At 50.6% G+C, this 16,203-nt stretch overlaps 1 protein-coding gene across 1 annotated transcript; it reads right to left on the bottom strand.

Moving 5' to 3' along the window:
- Nucleotides 1-5,223: 5,223 nt before the first annotated feature.
- On the bottom strand, nt 5,224-14,472 carry KISS1R (KISS1 receptor). Its single transcript, XM_056867734.1, has 5 exons — nt 14,226-14,472; nt 12,213-12,337; nt 11,830-11,965; nt 8,178-8,416; nt 5,224-5,583 (listed from the first exon to the last, which is right to left on the bottom strand). The coding sequence occupies exons 1-5, from the start codon at nt 14,470-14,472 to the stop codon at nt 5,224-5,226; spliced, it is 1,107 nt and encodes a 368-aa protein (XP_056723712.1).
- Nucleotides 14,473-16,203: the final 1,731 nt, after the last annotated feature.

Here is a 16,203-nt window from a genome sequence, read left to right as displayed (position 1 = left end):
AATAATAAGATGGCACCCTGGATTTAAAAACGCAATATTCAAACAAACATCATTTGTAAATCACAGCATGGCGGAAAGCTGCAGCCCGTTTTATCTTTCTTCCTGTTATTAATGGGTGTGTGGCGTCAAAGAAAGGTTGCCGGTGTCAGCTCTGGGGTGGGAAATACTTGGAGATTTGGGGGCTTAGTCTGGGGAGGAGATGGACCTCATGAGGGTATAATGCCTAGTGTCCACCCTCTGAAGCAGCCATTTTCTTCAGGAGAACTGATCTCTGTGGCCACGAGATAAACTGTAATTTCGGGGAACCGTGCTTAAAAACAGGCCCATTAAGACGGCCTTTGGGGAATTTTAAACGTGATGTCACAAGCTTTGCCAGGGCCGAAAGATTCTTCCGCTCCGCCCAGGGCAGGGCAGCCGTGACTTTATTCTGTTTATAAAAAGATGGGATTTAACGACTCAGGGATTTATTTGCTGGGAGTCAGCTCATTTCCTGCCTAAATTAAACATCCAGCCGGCCCATCCAAACAGTGGAGAGGGGCCGCAACGTGGGGCCTTGGCGACCGTCCTCGTGATCTGCCGTCGAATGCAAAAGTTGCATTTCTAGGGCTGGGATCCCAGTAAGGAAAATATTGGTTGGACGCTGGCGTGAGTCGTCTCTGCATTTGCATTGGCTTACATAAATAGTTTTGGAAGAAGAGCACATTTCCCTCTCCCCTGCGGCCTTTGTTGACCATTATGCGCCAGAGGAAAATTTGGTTTCCCCCCTCACAGATATTTTGCTAACTATTCTCTCTCTCTCACACACACACACACACACACTTAGTTGATTCTTGCTATTTGTGCTATCATTCCTTAGGATGGGGGGAAGCAGATTGTGTCCATTCCCCCCACCCCCAATATTTTGCTAACTATTCTCTCTCTCACACACATACACACTTAGTTGATTCTTGCTATTTGTTCTTATCATGTCTCAGGATGGGAGGGGGGAGGCAAATTGAGTGGGTGCCTCCAGGTAGTAGCTAGAGATCTCCTGCTATTACAGCTGATCTCCAGCCGATAGAGATCAGGTCACTTGGAGAAAATAGCCGCTTTGGCAATTGGATAGGGTTGCCAGGTCCCTCTTTGCCATCGGCGGGAGGTTTTTGGGGCGGAGCCTGAGAAGGCGGGGTTTGGGGAGGGACTTCAATGCCATAGAGTCCAATGGCCAAAGCGGCCGTTTTCTCCAGGTGAACTGATCTCTACCGGCTGGAGATCAGTTGTAATAGCAAGAGATCTTCTGCCATTACCTGGAGGTTGGCAACCCTACAATTGGACTCTATGGCATTGAAGCCCTTCCCCAAACCATCCCCTCCTCAAGCTCCGCCCCCAAAATCTCCTGCCAGTGGCGAAGACCGGCAGCGGCTCTCCGGGGTCTCAGGCAGAGGTCTATTCACATCACCTACTTGCCTAGTCCCTTTAAGTGGAGATGTTGGAGATTGAACCTGGGCTGGGACCTTCTGCATGCCAAGCAGAGGCTCTCCCACTGAGCCACGGCCCCTTCCTTTGGTATCCAACTCTTGAAAGTTTCCCCCCCCACAAAAAAAAAATCTTGATGGTCTCTGAGGTGCTAGGAGACTCTAATCCAGGGGTGTCAAACATAAGGCCCGGGGGCCCAGATCCTGCCCCTTGAGGGCTCTTATCCAGCCCGCGTGCCAGCCGAGGCAGCCCTCCCTGCTCCCGATCTGGGCTGGCATTGCAAGCCCACAGCAGACTCGCCAGCCAAGGCAGCCCTTCCCCCCCCAATCCCGAGATGTCAATGATCCAAGACTGTTAAACAAAAGAAAATAGAAGAATAAGAGTTGGTTTTATATGCCGCCTTTCTCGACCTTATAAGGAGAAACAAACCAGCTTACAATCTCCTTCCCTTTCTCTCCCCACAGCAGACACCTTGTGAGGTAGGTGGGGCTGAGAGAGTTCAAGGTAGGGTTGCCAACCTTCAGGTGCTAGCTGGAGATCTCCTGCTATTACAACCGATCGCCAGCCGATATAGATCAGTTCACCTGGAGAAAATGGCCGCTTTGGCCATTGGACTCTATGGCATTGAAGTCCCTCCCCGCCCCAAACCCCTCTCTCTTCAGGCTCCTCCCCAAAAACCTCCCACCAGTGGCAAAGAGGGACCTGGCAACCCTAATGAAGCCTGCTGGGTGACCTTGGGCTAGTTACAGTTCTCTCAGCCTCACCTAACTCACAAGGTGTCTGCTGTGGGGGGAGGAAGGGAAGGGGACTGTAAGCTGCTTTGAGGCTCCTTAAAAGGTAGAGAAAGTTGGCATTGTTCTATGGCATTGAAGTCCCTCCCTGCCCAAACCCCACTGTCCTCAGGCGCCTCCCCAAAAACCTCCCGCCGTTGGTGAAGAATGACCTGGCAACCCTAGCCCAAAGTCACCCAGCAGGCTTCATGTGGAAGAGCGGGGAATCGAACCCGGTTCTCCAGATTAGAGTCCACCGCTCTCAGCCACCACACCCCGCTGGCTCTCCCGTAAGGGTGTGATTGTTTTAAGCATGTTTGTGTTTCAAATAAGAAATAATATCATTAATAGGCTTTGACTGGTCTTCTCTAAAGTTTGTCTCTCAGGTGCCTGGCATTAAATGTTATGGCACACATGGCCCGGCCCAATCGAGTGACATTTAGGTCACATCCGGCCCTCGTAACAAATGAGTCCGACACCCCTGCTCTAATCTGTTCTACCGTAGACCAACACGGCTACCCTCTGAAACGACTAACTAACTTCGGTTTCATTTGTTTTGAACCGAGCGACATCTGGTGGAGAAAGATGACACGGGAGACATGTCTCTGGAGGCCCATCTGATCACGCACAGACAGCCCCTTCTCTCTCTGACCGCTGCGCCTTCCAACAGGGGCATCTTGACAGGTAGGAAACCCACAGGTGAAGCTTTCCCCACCCCCCAGCCACAGAGGTGCAGTTTAGCAATCTGCAGGCATAACTTCAAGACAGCAGGAACCGCAGCGGCTGAGGGATGTATGAATCTGCACATTCTATTTGCACGTAAGGGCCCCTTTATTCCTCACAACAACCCTGCAAGGTAGGTTAGGCTGAGAGAGAGAGGCTGGCAGAAGGTCACCTGGGGAGCTTCGTGAACGAAAGGAAACGTGAGCCTGGTTTTCCCCGGTCCTAGTTTGACACTCTGGTTCTGCTAATAGCCACGGTTGCACACTCTGACAGTGAGTCCCCCCAAAATTATGCATTGTGTGAAGAAATGCTTCCTTTTACTGTCCATCCAGTGTCCCCCCCCCCCCCCCCCAGCTAGTATTTTGGGAGAGGTTGAAAAGTTATCTCGTCAACTTCCACCATTCCATGCATAATTTTGAAAACCTCTATCCGGTCATCCTTTTTCTAGACAAAAATAAAAATCCCTGAACTCTTTAGCCTTTACTTGTAGGGAGGGTGTGCCAATGCTCGATCGTTTTGGTTTCCCTTCTATGGATCCTTTCCAGCTCGGCAGTCTCTGTTTTCATGCAGGGTGACCTGAGGATTCTGGATGTGTTTACAGCACAGATTCTTTGTTCTGGTAACTTTTCCTCCACCAGTTAGGTCAGCCAACCCTAGATTTGTGTACTACAAAATCTTAACCCTTCCTGTCTGGCTTCGCACCTCTTAGAGCATAAGAAAAGCCCTGCCGGATCAGTCCAAGGTCCATCGAGTCCAGCAGTCTGTTCACACAGTGGCCAACCAGGTGCCTTCAGGAAGCCCACAAACAAGATGGCTGCAGCAGCAGCATCCTGCCTGTGTTCCACAGCACCTAATATTATAGGCCTGCTCCTCTGATCCTGGAGAGAATAGGTATGCATCATGACTAGTATCCATTTTGACTCATAGTCATGAATAGCTCCAGCCTTGGTTCCCGCCTTGAATGTGCACCCTAGTTTGTCCTGTCCCTGACGAGTGATCATGTTATCATTCAGGGTTGCGGCTTGCAGAAATATAAATATAGGCTTCAAGAATCCTAACACCTTGTGCTAACGTTGCTAGCTCTGGGTTGGGAAATACCTGGAGATTTTGGGGATGGAGTCTGGGGAGGGCAGGGCCAGGTCCCTCTTCACCACCAGGAGGAGGTTTTTGGGGTGGAGCCTGAGGAGGGTGGGGTTTGGGGAGGGGAGGGAGTTCAATGCCATAGAGTCCGATTGCCAAAGCCACCATTTTCTCCAGGTGATCTGATCTCTATCGGCTGGAGATCAGTTGTAATAGCAGGAGATCTCCTGCCACCACCTGGAGGTTGGCAATCCTATGGGCAGGGTTTAGGGAGGGGAGGGACCTCAGCATGGTATAATGCCATAGTGTCCACCCTCCAAAGCAGCCATTTTCTCCAGGGGGCTGATCTTGATCGTCCGGAGATCCATTGTAATAGTGGGAGATCGCCAGGTGTCACCTGAAGGTTGGCAACCCTACTTTGTGCCTACCCGCTACTCCAAAACTAGTTTATATGCAGACTTCTTTTCTTCCCTGCCCAGGTCTAGGGACATTAGGGGTTAGCAGCTTTCTGCAAAACATCAGCAGACACCCACCCACACTGGTCCCTTGTCCAAGCTGATGTGTAGCTGCAGCAGCGGAATACGCAACCATTTTGCGGGGCTGAAAGCCAAAATTCTCTCTTGGTAGGTTTTCAAGGCTTTGGAACATATCCCCAGCAAATCAGTCGAAGCCTAGCATCTGAGCCCTCCAAAGTAAGATTTGGAACAAAAGGCGGAGGGAGAGAAAAAGGCAAGTGAAGCCATTTGAAAAGGCGCATAAGCAAAGTCAGGCACATGCAAATACGGGAACAATTTATGTCCAGGATAGGTCTGCACAAAACAATGGCCACTTTGCCAATTGGACTCCATGGCATTAACGTCCCTCCTCTAGGGTTGCCAACCTCCAGGTGCTAGCTGGAGATCTCCCACTATTACAACTGATCTCCAGGCGATAGAGATCAGTTCCCTTGGAGAACATGACCGCTTTGGCAATTGGACAATTGGCAATTGGTGTGTGTGGGAGGTAGCTGTGAAATTCCTGCATTGCGCAGGGGGTTGGACTAGATGACCCTGGTGGTACCTTCCAACTCTATGATTCTATGGCATTGAAGTCCCTCCCCCTCCAAACCCTGCCCTCCTCAGGCTCCCCCCAAAAATCTCCAGGTATCTCCCAACCCGGAGCTGGCAACCCTAGCTCCCGGAGAGTCCTTCTTGGGTTACATCCCCGATGAGATGAACTGGAGTTCGGTGTGGGCGTTGGCGGGCCCGGCTGTGTTGAAGACACCCACCCTCTGCTTGGAGGCGAAGGGGAAGACCTTTTTGAAGGCCTTCCGGAAATTGGCCCCCATGAAGGCGTAGACCAGGGGGTTGACACAGGAGTTGGCGTAAGACATGCAGTGAGCCCAGATCTTGACCTTATAGGTGTAGTAGTTGCGCTGGAAGCCCGGGCCGAAGACCTGGAAGAGGATGAGGAGCTGAATCGGGCCCCAGCAGACCGCGAAGAGGACCACGATGATGGCGACCATGCGGGAGATCTTGGTCCGCATGGCTTCGGACCGCTCTGCGAGTTGCTGGCCCTGCAGATGGGAAGCAGGAAGGAATGGTCAGCTCATGGAAATAGACCCACGGCTAGGGTTGCCAACCTCCAGGTAGTATCAAAATAAACACTTCTGTGTACAAACAAGTTCAACCCAAAGACACACAGAATATTGACTCATATAAACATAACCCAAAATGTAATGGGAATCAAAATATAGAATACAAAGGTGTCATGGAATCAACAATGTACCAAAAAATGGTGTTCCATTATGTTACAATTCAGACATGTTGACCAGGTAAGTATACAATCAATCACAATATCTCATATTAATGTCATAAATCCTCTTTTGTCTTTTTTACAGGAACAATATTCCTTAAATTCAACACATCAGGTTGACAAGAAAATCAGGCTGAAAAGGATGACGGCCATTTCTGTTCTTATATCTTCATCAGTTCCTCTTCAATAACATATATTCTTGGCATATCATCAATGGCCTGCAGCCTATGGGTTGGTACAATCTCCTATTAAGTAGGTACTAGTCCTCCTGCCTCAACGGGATAGTTTGACGCAATATACAGCATACTGGTTTCTAACTGGGATACCTACTTTGGGTTGAACCTCCAGGTACTAGCTAGAGATCTCCTGCTACTACAACTGATCTCCAGCTGATAGAGATCAGTTCACCTGGAGAAAATGGCCGCTTTGGCAATTTGACTGTATGTCATGGAAGTCTCTCCCCTCCCCTCCTCAGGCTCCACCCCAAAAACCTCCTGCCAGTGGTGAAGAGGGACCTGGCAACCCTACCAATGGCCCTGTGACTGAATTGAGGCCAGTCCATATAGGACTGAGATCGAATTTTTGGAATGCTCCAGTCCCAGTCAAATCTCCCCATTCCCTACTTTGTGAGAAACAAACCCACAGGTCTTTATTTCCTACCAGGTTCTCTTCCCTCATGTTTAGGGTGGTAAGCTCTGAGTTAGGAAACACCTGGAGATTTGGAGGGCAGAGCCTGAGGAGGGCGGGGTTTGGGGAGGGGAGGGCCTCCTATGCCATAGAGTCTAATTGCCAGAGCGGCCATTTTCTCCAGGGGAACTGATCTCTAACGTCTGGAGATCAGTTGTAATATCAGAAGCTCTCCAGCCACCACCTGGAGGTTGGCAACCCTAGCTGGGATTGTCAGTTTCCCCCCCTGGCCACCAGCAGGGGGTGGGGGGGACAGGGTTGCCTGCTCTGGGCCTGGTGGGGTGGCCGCCTCAGCTGGCTCGTGGGACAGAGAGCTCTCAGGATGCCGCATCTCCCCCGCGGGCCTTATGTCTGACACCCCTGCTCTATGGCATTATACCCTGCCGAGGTCCCTTCCCTTCCAAAGCCCACCCTCCCCAGGCTCCTCAGGACGACTGTGTCCGCTGAACAGATCTGAGCAGGATGCCGGAATGTCGACTGACTTCGTCGTCTGAGACCTAACTGGCCATAATCAGACAAGGAACAGAGAATAAAACTGCTGCTATCATACTGCCCATGTACAAATCTATGGTGAGGCCACACTTGGAATACTGTGTACAGTTCTGGTCAACCACACCTAAAAAAGGACATTACAGAGCTTGAGAAGGTACAGAAAAGAGCAACCAAAATGATCAGGGGAATAGAGCAACTGCCCTATGAGGAGCGGTTGAAACGCTTAAGGCTGTTTAGCTTGGAAAGAGGGCAGCTTAGGGGAGACATGATAGAGGTCTATACAATTATGCGTGGTATGGAGAGATCGGACAAGGAGAAGCTTTTCTCTCTCTCTCTCATAATACTAGAACGCGGGGCCATCAGCTGAAGCTGGAGGCTGAGAGATTCAAAACAGATAAAAGGAAGTATTTCTTCACACAATGCATAGTTAAATTGTGGAACTTCCTGCCCCAGAATGTGATGATGGCTGCCAGCTTGGAGGGCTTTAAGAGGGGAGTGGACATGTTCATGGAGGAGAGGGCTATCCATGGCTACTAGTAAAAATGGACACTACTAGAAGAGCAGGCCTGTTATATTGGGTGCTGTGGAACACAGGCAGGATGCTGCTGCAGCCGTCTTGTTTGTGGCCTTCCTAGAGGCACCTGGTTGGCCACTGTGTGAACGGACTACTGGACTTAACAGACCTTGGTCTGATCCAGCAGGGCTTTTCTCCGTGCCCCAGGATGTGGTGATGGCTGCCAACTTGGAAGGCTTTGAGGGGAGTGGACATGTTCATGGAGGAGAGGGGTATTCATGGCTACTAGTAAAAATTGATACTAGTCATGATGCATCCTTATTCTCTCCAGGATCAGAGGAGCAGGCCTATTATATTAGGTGCCATGGAACGCAGGCAGAAGAATGCCGCTGCAGTCGTCTTGTTTGTGGGCTTCCTAGAGGCCCCTGGTTGGCCACCGTGTGAACAAGCTGCTGGACTAGATGGGCCTCGGCCTGATCCAGCAGGGCCTTTCTTATGTTCTTAGGTTCCAACCGGTGTTCGGATGGAGTCAGTATCCTCAGAGTTCTTCCCCACAATGCTGGTGCTGATGAATGTTGCAAGCAAAGGTGCTGGAGTCACTAGACTGGACCCAGAGGTTGCCCCCCCTCAAGCATCAGAGGCGTGCCAGCCAGCATGCGTACCTGGTAGGTGTGGTCAGCCGGCTCAACTGTGGGGCGCCCCATCTGGCACAACATGGCCGTGTAGCAGATCAGGATGGTCAGCAGGGGCAGGAGATACACCACCAGGAAGTTGTAGAGGATGAAGGCTTTCTCGTGGGCAACGGACGGAAAGGACTCGCTGCAGTATGTCTGCAGGCCGAACCAGTAGCCCTCGATCAGACGGTTGTAGACCAGCACTGGGGTGGAGACGATGAAAGACCCTGCAGAGATGAGACCACTCTCTGATTGAGTCAAAAGTTAGGATTTCTCTTGTAGTTTCTCAGCACTCAGGATGAAATGGTGCTTCTCCCCTCCCCACCCGCCATAAAGAAATTTGGTAGTATTACATTGGGTTGAACACACATGAAGCTGCCTTATACTTGGTCCATCAAAGTCAGTATTGTCTACTCAGACTGGCAGCGTCTCTCCAGGGTTTCAGGCAGAGGTCTTTCACATCACCTACTTGCCTAGTCCCTTTAACTGGAGATGCCGGGGATTGAACCTGGGACCTTCTGCATGCCAAGTAGATGCTCTACCACTGAGCCACGGCCCCTCTCCTAAAGCCTATTGACTTCACATGAAGCTGCCTTATATTGAATCAGACCCTTGGTCCATCAAAGTCCATATTGTCTACTCAGACTGGCAGCGGCTCTCCAGCGTCTCAGGCAAGGGTCTTTCACATCACCTCCTTGCCTAGTCCCTTTAACTGGAGATGCTGGGGATTGAACCTGGGACCTTCATGCCAAGTAGATGCTCTACCACAAAGCCCCTCCCTGTTACAAATGCTGTAAGAGAAACAATCAAAAGGCATATACTGGTGAAGAAAATGTAGGCAGGATGAAAAAGTTCACTGGAGTCAGGAAGCAATTTTCTTTCAAACCAGATTGGTCAGGGATCCTGGAGGATTGTTTTGGCCATCTTCTGGGGTCACTGGGGGTTTCCTGCATTGTGCAAGGGGTTGGATGCCCCAAGTACATCCTCTGTGCTTTAGAATAAGTGTGCTAATCCACCACTAATGGTCAGAAACTGACTCAGCAAACATTTATTCCATTTTTGGAAACACAATTATGGTATTATGAATGTCTAGCAGGTCTGTGAAGGTTAATAGACCTTATTTTGGCACAGTATCTTTTAAAAAATCAAGCTCAGTTTTGTAATGGTCTGTAATATCTGTGTTATTGTAATGCATGCGTATTTGATTTGATTATCTCTTTTGGATGAGGAGCAAAGTACTGCATTTACACATATATGTATGGAAAGTTTTTATAGCAATGATTGTGTGTTAGATGTTTTTGTTGTTATTATTAATTTCATTTATAGCCCACCTTTCTCCCTCACACTCTAGGCAATTTAGAAAGTATGGAAAGCAATTCAATCAAGCAGCAAAGACCTCTGATAAACAATGCAATTCTAACAGCAGAGGAAGGAGGAGGAGGAGGAGGAGGAGGAGGAGGAGGAGAAGTTAGTTTTTAGATGCCGATTTTCTCTACTTTTTTAAGGAGAATCAGACCGGCTTACAATCACCTTCTCTTCCTCTCCTCACAACAGACACCTTCTGAGAAAAAGAAGAACAAGAAGAGTTGGTTTTTATATGCCGACTTTCGCTGCCACTTAAGGGAGAATCAATCCGGCTCACAATCACCTTCCCTTCCCCTCCCCACAACAGACACCCTGCTGAGAGAGTGTGACTGGCCCAAGGTCACCCAGTTGGCTTCATGTGTAGTTGTGGGGAAACAAATCCAGTTCTCCAGATCAGACTCGGCCGCTCATGTGGAGGAGTGGGGAATCAAACCTGGTTCTCCAGATCAGACTCCACCGCTCCAAAAAGGTAAAGGTCCCCTGTGCAAGCAGCAGGTCATTCCTGACCCATGAGATGACATCACATCCCGACGTTTACTAGGCAGACTTTGTTTACGGGGTGGTTTGCCAGTGCCTTCCTCAGTCGTCTTCCCTTTACCCCCAGCAAGCTGGGTACTCATTTTACCGACCTCAGAAGGATGGAAGGCTGAGTCGACCTCGAGCTGGCTACCTGAAACCGACTTCCGGCGGGACTGAACTCAGGTAGTGAGCAAAGCTTGGACTGCAGTACTGCAGCTTACCACTCTGTGCCACGGGGCTCTCCACCACTCCAAACCACTGCTCTTAACCACTACAACACGCTGGCTCCTTGCATCTGTGCTGATGAGGTGGTTTAAATCGTGCTGTGTTAACTATTTCAGCGGCCTTTGAACCAAGAATTAAGTCTGACATACTTGGGCTATGGATGGGGACTCCTGTTCTGGAGAACTGGACTGTGATCTGGAAAACCAGGTTTGATTCCCCACTCCACCACATGAGCGGCGGAGGCTAATTTGGTGAACTGGGTTTTGGTTTCCCCACTCCTATGCATGAAGCCAGCTGGGTGACCTTGGGCTAGTCACAGCTCTCTCAGCCCCACCTACCTCACAGGGTGTCTGTTGTGGGGAGGGGAAGGTGATCGTAAGCCAGTTTGAGTCTCCCTGAAGTGGTAGAGAAAGTCAGCACATAAAAACCAACTTCTTCTTCTTCTTTTTCTTCTTAAAAGCTGGGTTAAAATGTAATATTTTGGCCTGGTTCCTGAAAGAAAGTAAAGTTGGCGCCAGGCGAGCCTCAAGGAGGAGAGAGTTCTAGAGGCAGGGTGCCACCTCAGAAAAGGCCGTGTCTCTAGTTGCCATTTGCCTCATCTCTACAGGTGGGGGCAACCAAGAACAGGGCTTGAAAACAAGATCTCAACTGTCAGGTTGGATACCTACGCTTCCCTACAGATCTTAATCTTTTGCAGTTGTGGTGGATGGTGTTATTAACAGGACTTATTGTAGGGTTGCCAAGCAGCAGCTGGCAACCCCTGGGAGAAACATGGGGGGGGGAGAGACCTGGCACACCGGTGTTGCTCCAGTGCAGTGTGCTGATGTCACTTCTAGTAAAACCAGAAGCGATGTCATTAGACACTCTAGAATTTACAAAGACGTCTATGGTTTTACCATATAGTGTTTTGTAAATCCTATAGCGTCCACTATATTGCTTCTGGTTTTTAAGGAAGTGACATCAGCACAACAGCGCTTCCCTGGCACATGCTCCATTCCCCCTCGCCCAAGCACCAGTATTCCAGGAGGTCTCCCACTATAGACTGGCATCCCTACCTGATTGGATTTTAAAGCCGCCTTTAATTATTGCATTAAACTGCCTTAGAGATCATTTTAACTTAAGGACGCACATTTGTTCACAGCCATGAGCTAAATAAAAGAAATTAAGAACAGGATCACTGGTGAACTGAATTTGTTTCCCTGCACGCGAAGCCAGCTGGGTGACCTTGGGCTAGTCACAGCTCTCTCAGACCCATCTACCTCACAGGGTGTCTGTTGTGGGGAGGGGAAGGGAAGGTGATTGTAAGCCAGTTTGATTCTTCCTTAAGTGGTAGAGAAAGTCGGCATTTAAAAACCAACTCTTCTTCTTCTTCTTTCAGGGGGCCAGATCTGGCCCGCAGGACGTATGTATGACACCCACGGGTTAGAGTGAGCCACTCCTGCTTCAAAGCAAAGCGGCTGACCCCCAAGCTAACGGAGAAGCCCCAAAGTCAGGCAGTCTGGGGTGGGAGTCCCCGCCTCCATCTACTCACCAACCCAGATGCTGACGCTGACTGCAGTCGCCACACGAGGGGTGCGCTGGCGCAGAGAGCAGAGAGGAAACACAGTCACGTACCACCGATCGATGCTCATCGCTGTCAGAGTGGCGCACGTGCCTTGCACGGAGACCTGGGAGAACCCAAAGTCAGACCAAGCTGGTAAATGTGTTGGGCAATGGGCTCGCTGCCCAAAAAAGGAAAGGGAAAACCATGTCCCCTCTGTAAGTTCCAGAGGATCTGTATCGACCGGGACCATTCTGTGCCTTAAACAGCTACAAAAAGAGGCAAAGATCCCACTAATGCCGGTTTGATTCTTCCTTCAGTGGTAGAGAAAGTCAGCATATATAAACCAATTCTCCAAATTGTGAGTAACTCACCTGTTGGATGTAGTTGACAAATTTACACATAAACTCTCCAAAAATCCAGCCAGGAAGTGGGTAAAGAATAGCGGTGAAGGGGACGCAGCAGACCAAAAAGATGATGTCCGTGGCAGCCAAATTAGCTGTTGGGCAGAAGAGCACAAAGCGGTTTTCCATTTGCTCCGCCAAACTGGTGCAGGGCAAATTAAGCATTTAGAAGTGTACATGAAGCTGCAATGAGTCGGTCCATTAAGCATTTAGCAACACTCATGAAGCTGCAATGAGTCAATCCATCAGGGTCAGTACAGCCTACTCAGACAGTCACCATGGTTAGTAGCCACTGACCAACCACTTAAGAACATAAGAAAGGCCATGCTGGATCAGACCAAGGCCCTTCAAGTCCGGCAGTCTGTTCATAGAGTGGCCAACCAGGTGCCTCTAGGAAGCCCCACAAACAAGATGACTGCAGCAGCAGCATCCTGCCTGTGTTTCACAGCACCTGATATAATAGGCTGCTCCTCTGATCCTGAAGAGAATAAGCATTCATCATGACTAGTATCCATTTTGACTAGTAGCCATGGATAAGCCCCCTCCTCCCTGAACATGTCCACTCCCCTCTGAAAGCCTTCCAAGTTGGCAGCCATCACCACATCCTGGTGCAGGGAGTTCCACCATTTAACTATGCATTTATGTGAAGAAAGACTTCCTTTTATCGGTTTTGAATCTCTCCCCCTCCAGCTTCAGCAGATGACCCCCGCGTTCTGGTATTATGAGGAATTGAGAAGAGCTTCTCCCTGTCCGCTCTCTCCACACCATGCATAATTTTATAGACCTCGATCCTGCCTCCCCTTAACCACCTTCTCTCCAAGCTAAACAGCCCTAAGCATTTCAACTGCTCCTCATAGGGCAGTTGCTCTAGTTGCTCTATCATTTTGGTTGCTGTTCTCCACTTCAGTGACATTAGTTCAGTTTCTTCTTGCTGGCTCCGTGATCAGGCCAATCGGGGCTAGCCGGCTGGCAGGATGGCATCACAATTCTACCGGGACACCCACTAGGCAGCCCTAGGCGATCATCTAGGGCGCCAGAGGCAGGCAGGTGCCAACCAGCTCTGTGCCTGCTCCCCCCATCATCCCTGCATGCCCACGGCATCCAGGTGTGCCAGAATATCCAGCAGCCCAGGAATTTACCCCTTGGTTCCAGTGGGCCGCTGTGAAGAGCCTGCTTTTCTCCTTCCTCCCTCTGGCTGGGGGCCGGGGCATGCTCAGACCTTTTCCTCCCTTGCCACCATGCTAGAGAATGAGGAGCATGGGTGCCCCAGAGTTGGGGGGGGCAAGAGGGACAGGAGGCAACTTCTCACTGTTCCTCGATGTGTGTGTGTGTGGGTGGGGAAGGCAGTGGTCCCTAGGGTGCCAAAAATGCTTGGCCCATCCCAATCGGATTTGATCCCAATCAGATCAAGCGGGTGCAGAGGAGAGGGATGAGGATGATCCGGGGCCTGGAGACCCAGCCCTACGAGGAAAGAGGAAAGGCTGAGGGACTTGGGAATGTTCCATCTGGAGAAGAGGAAGTTGAGGGGGGACATTATTGTTCTCTTGAAATATTTGAAGGGCTGTCGCTTAGAGGAGGGCAGGGAGCTGTTCCTGTGGGCAGCAGAGGAGAGGACTCATTATAAGGGGTTTAAATTGTGGGCGGAAAGGTACCGGCTGGACATTAGGAAAAATTGTTTACAGTAGGAGTTGTTCACAGTGGAATAATCTACCTAGGGAGGTGGTGAGCTCCCCCCTCTCTGGCAATCTTTAAGCAGCAGCTGGACAAACACTTGTCAGGGATGCTCTAGGCTGATCCTGCATTGAGCAGGGGGTTGGACTAGATGGCCTCTAGGGACGCTTTCAACTCTATGATTGGATGACTAAAGCCAAATCTGAGCACTAATAACACTTCTCGTGGAGGGACCCCTGCTCACCCCACACCCACTGGCCCACTTCAATTGCCCCTCATCGCTCCCCAAGGGAACACCCTGGCCCCTCTCACCAATGTAGAAGTTGGTGACGGTCCTCATCTGCTTGTTTTTGCCAATGACGTAGATCACCAAGGAGTTGCCCGCCAGCCCCACCACCATCAGCATGGCAAAGAAGAGTGGCACCAACCAGGCATCTACCAGGGGCGGGGGGCTTTGTGGCTCTGAGCCGTTGGCACAGGGCAGCCCAGCCAGGCACGCCGAACCGTTCAGGACCAAAAGGGACCAGTTGAACTCTGCCACGGCTGCCTCATCCAGCATAGTCCTGGGGGAGGAGATCAGTCCGGCCAAGCCAAACCACGTGGGCAGCACCTTCCTGGGGAGGGGGAGGAAGAAGAAGAGGAAGAAGAAGAGGAGGAGGAGGAGAAGGAAGAAGGAGAGGAGAAGGAGGATGAAGTGGAGGAAGAAGAGCAAGATGAGGAAGAGAAAAAAAGAAGAGAAGGAGGAAGAAGTAGAAGAAGAGCAAGATGAGGAAGAGGAAAAAGAAGAAGAGAAGGAAGAGGAGAAGGAAGAAGAGGAGGAGAAGGAAGAAGGAGAGGAGAAGGAGGAAGAAAAAAGGGGAAGAAGAGGAGGAGGAAGAGGAGGAGAAGGAAGAGGAGGAGGAGAAGGAAGAAGGAGGAGAGGAGAAGGAGGAAGAAAAAAGAGGAGGAGGAGGAGGAGGAGGAAGAAGACAAGGAAGAGGAAAAAGGAGGAGGAGAAGGAGGAAGTAGAAGAGGAAGAAGAAGAGGAGGAGAAGGAAGAAGAAGAGGAGAAGGAGAAAGAAGAAGAGGGGGGAAAGAAGAAGAGGAAGAGGAAAAAGAAGAAGAGGAGGAGGAAGTAGAAGAGGAAGAAGAGGAGGAGGAGGAAGAAGAGCAAGACGAGGAAGAGGAAAAAGAAGAAGAGAAGGAGGAGAAGGAAGAAGAGGAGGAGGAGGAAGAAAAAAGAGGAGGAAGAGGAAAAAGAAGAGGAGGAGAAGAGTTGGTTTCTATATGCCAACTTTCTCTACCACTTAAGGGAGAATCAAACCGGCTTACAATCGCCTCCCCTCCCCCTCCCCACAACAGACACCCTGTGAGGTAGGTGGGGCCGAGAGACCTCTTAATAGAGCTGTGACTAGCCCAAGGTCACCCAGCCTGGCTTCACGTGGAGGAGTGGGGAAACCAACCCGGTTCACCTGATGAGCCTCCGCCGCTCATGCGGAGGAGCGGGGAATCGAACCCGCCGCTCCAAACCACCGCTCCTCACCGCCACACCACGCCGGCTCGGAAGGGTCCTTGGGGCCCAGCGCCCGGCCTGCCCTCCCCCAGCAGCGAGGGTCCTGCTCCAGCCAACCTCGGGCTGGCCGCGCCGACCCGCCTTCAGCACCTGGGACAGCTCCGCGGGCGGGCGGGCTGGCAGGCTGGCAACCTCTCCCGGCTTCTTGGCTGCTCACCAGCTCCGGGCTAGCCAGCCAGCCTTCGGCGCCTCTCCTAGCCGCTCTCCCCCTCCGCCCAGGGGGCTGGTCTCCTCTGCGACCCGGCCCCCCAGCGACTCCTCCGCCCCCTAGACGGCATGTCCCGGGCAGGGGGGGGTGTATCTGCCCAGGGTGACCCTCCCGGTGCTCTGGCTGCAAGAGAAGACCTCTTATGCACGGGAGGTTTTGCCTTGGATGCGCCGCTTTGTTGTTGAGTTTTGACTGTTTGGATGGGGAAAATGTGCATCTGGAGAGTGGCAAATCCAAGGCAAAACCTCCCATGCATAAATGGCCAAAAAATAAGCCCCCCATGCGGAGTTTTGAGAATTTTTGAGAAAACAAATACGAAGCTTGAAGAGGGGAGTGGACACGTAGGTATTGGATGGTATTAGATAAAGTGGTTATAAAACTGGGTTAGTATGCAGTAGAAAGTGGGGGAAATAATTTTAGCAAAGTTAAATTAAGGATGATAGGCATAGTTAAGTAAGGAAACAATATATACTGTTTCTAGTTTCTTAATTTAGAGATAAGATGAATTAGAAGTTCAGAATTGATCAATC

The sequence above is a fragment of the Euleptes europaea genome, chromosome 2 (assembly GCF_029931775.1).
Source record: "Euleptes europaea isolate rEulEur1 chromosome 2, rEulEur1.hap1, whole genome shotgun sequence".
In the NCBI taxonomy this organism is placed as follows: domain Eukaryota; kingdom Metazoa; phylum Chordata; class Lepidosauria; order Squamata; family Sphaerodactylidae; genus Euleptes; species Euleptes europaea.
Note: the sequence above shows the minus strand (reverse complement) of the source record. Positions and strands in the feature narration are given on the sequence as shown.

Excerpts from the sequence above, each read along its gene's own strand:
- KISS1R (XM_056867734.1), bottom strand. The coding sequence starts at position 14,472 with ATGCTGGATGAGGCAGCCGTGGCAGAGTTCAACTGGTCCCTTTTGGTC. Across the intron at positions 12,338-14,225 it reads CGTCACCAACTTCTACATTG|CTAATTTGGCTGCCACGGAC; the intron begins GTGAGAGGGGCC and ends TCTGCCCAACAG. Across the intron at positions 8,417-11,829 it reads CAGCGTCAGCATCTGGGTTG|GGTCTTTCATCGTCTCCACC; the intron begins GTGAGTAGATGG and ends TCATCTCTGCAG.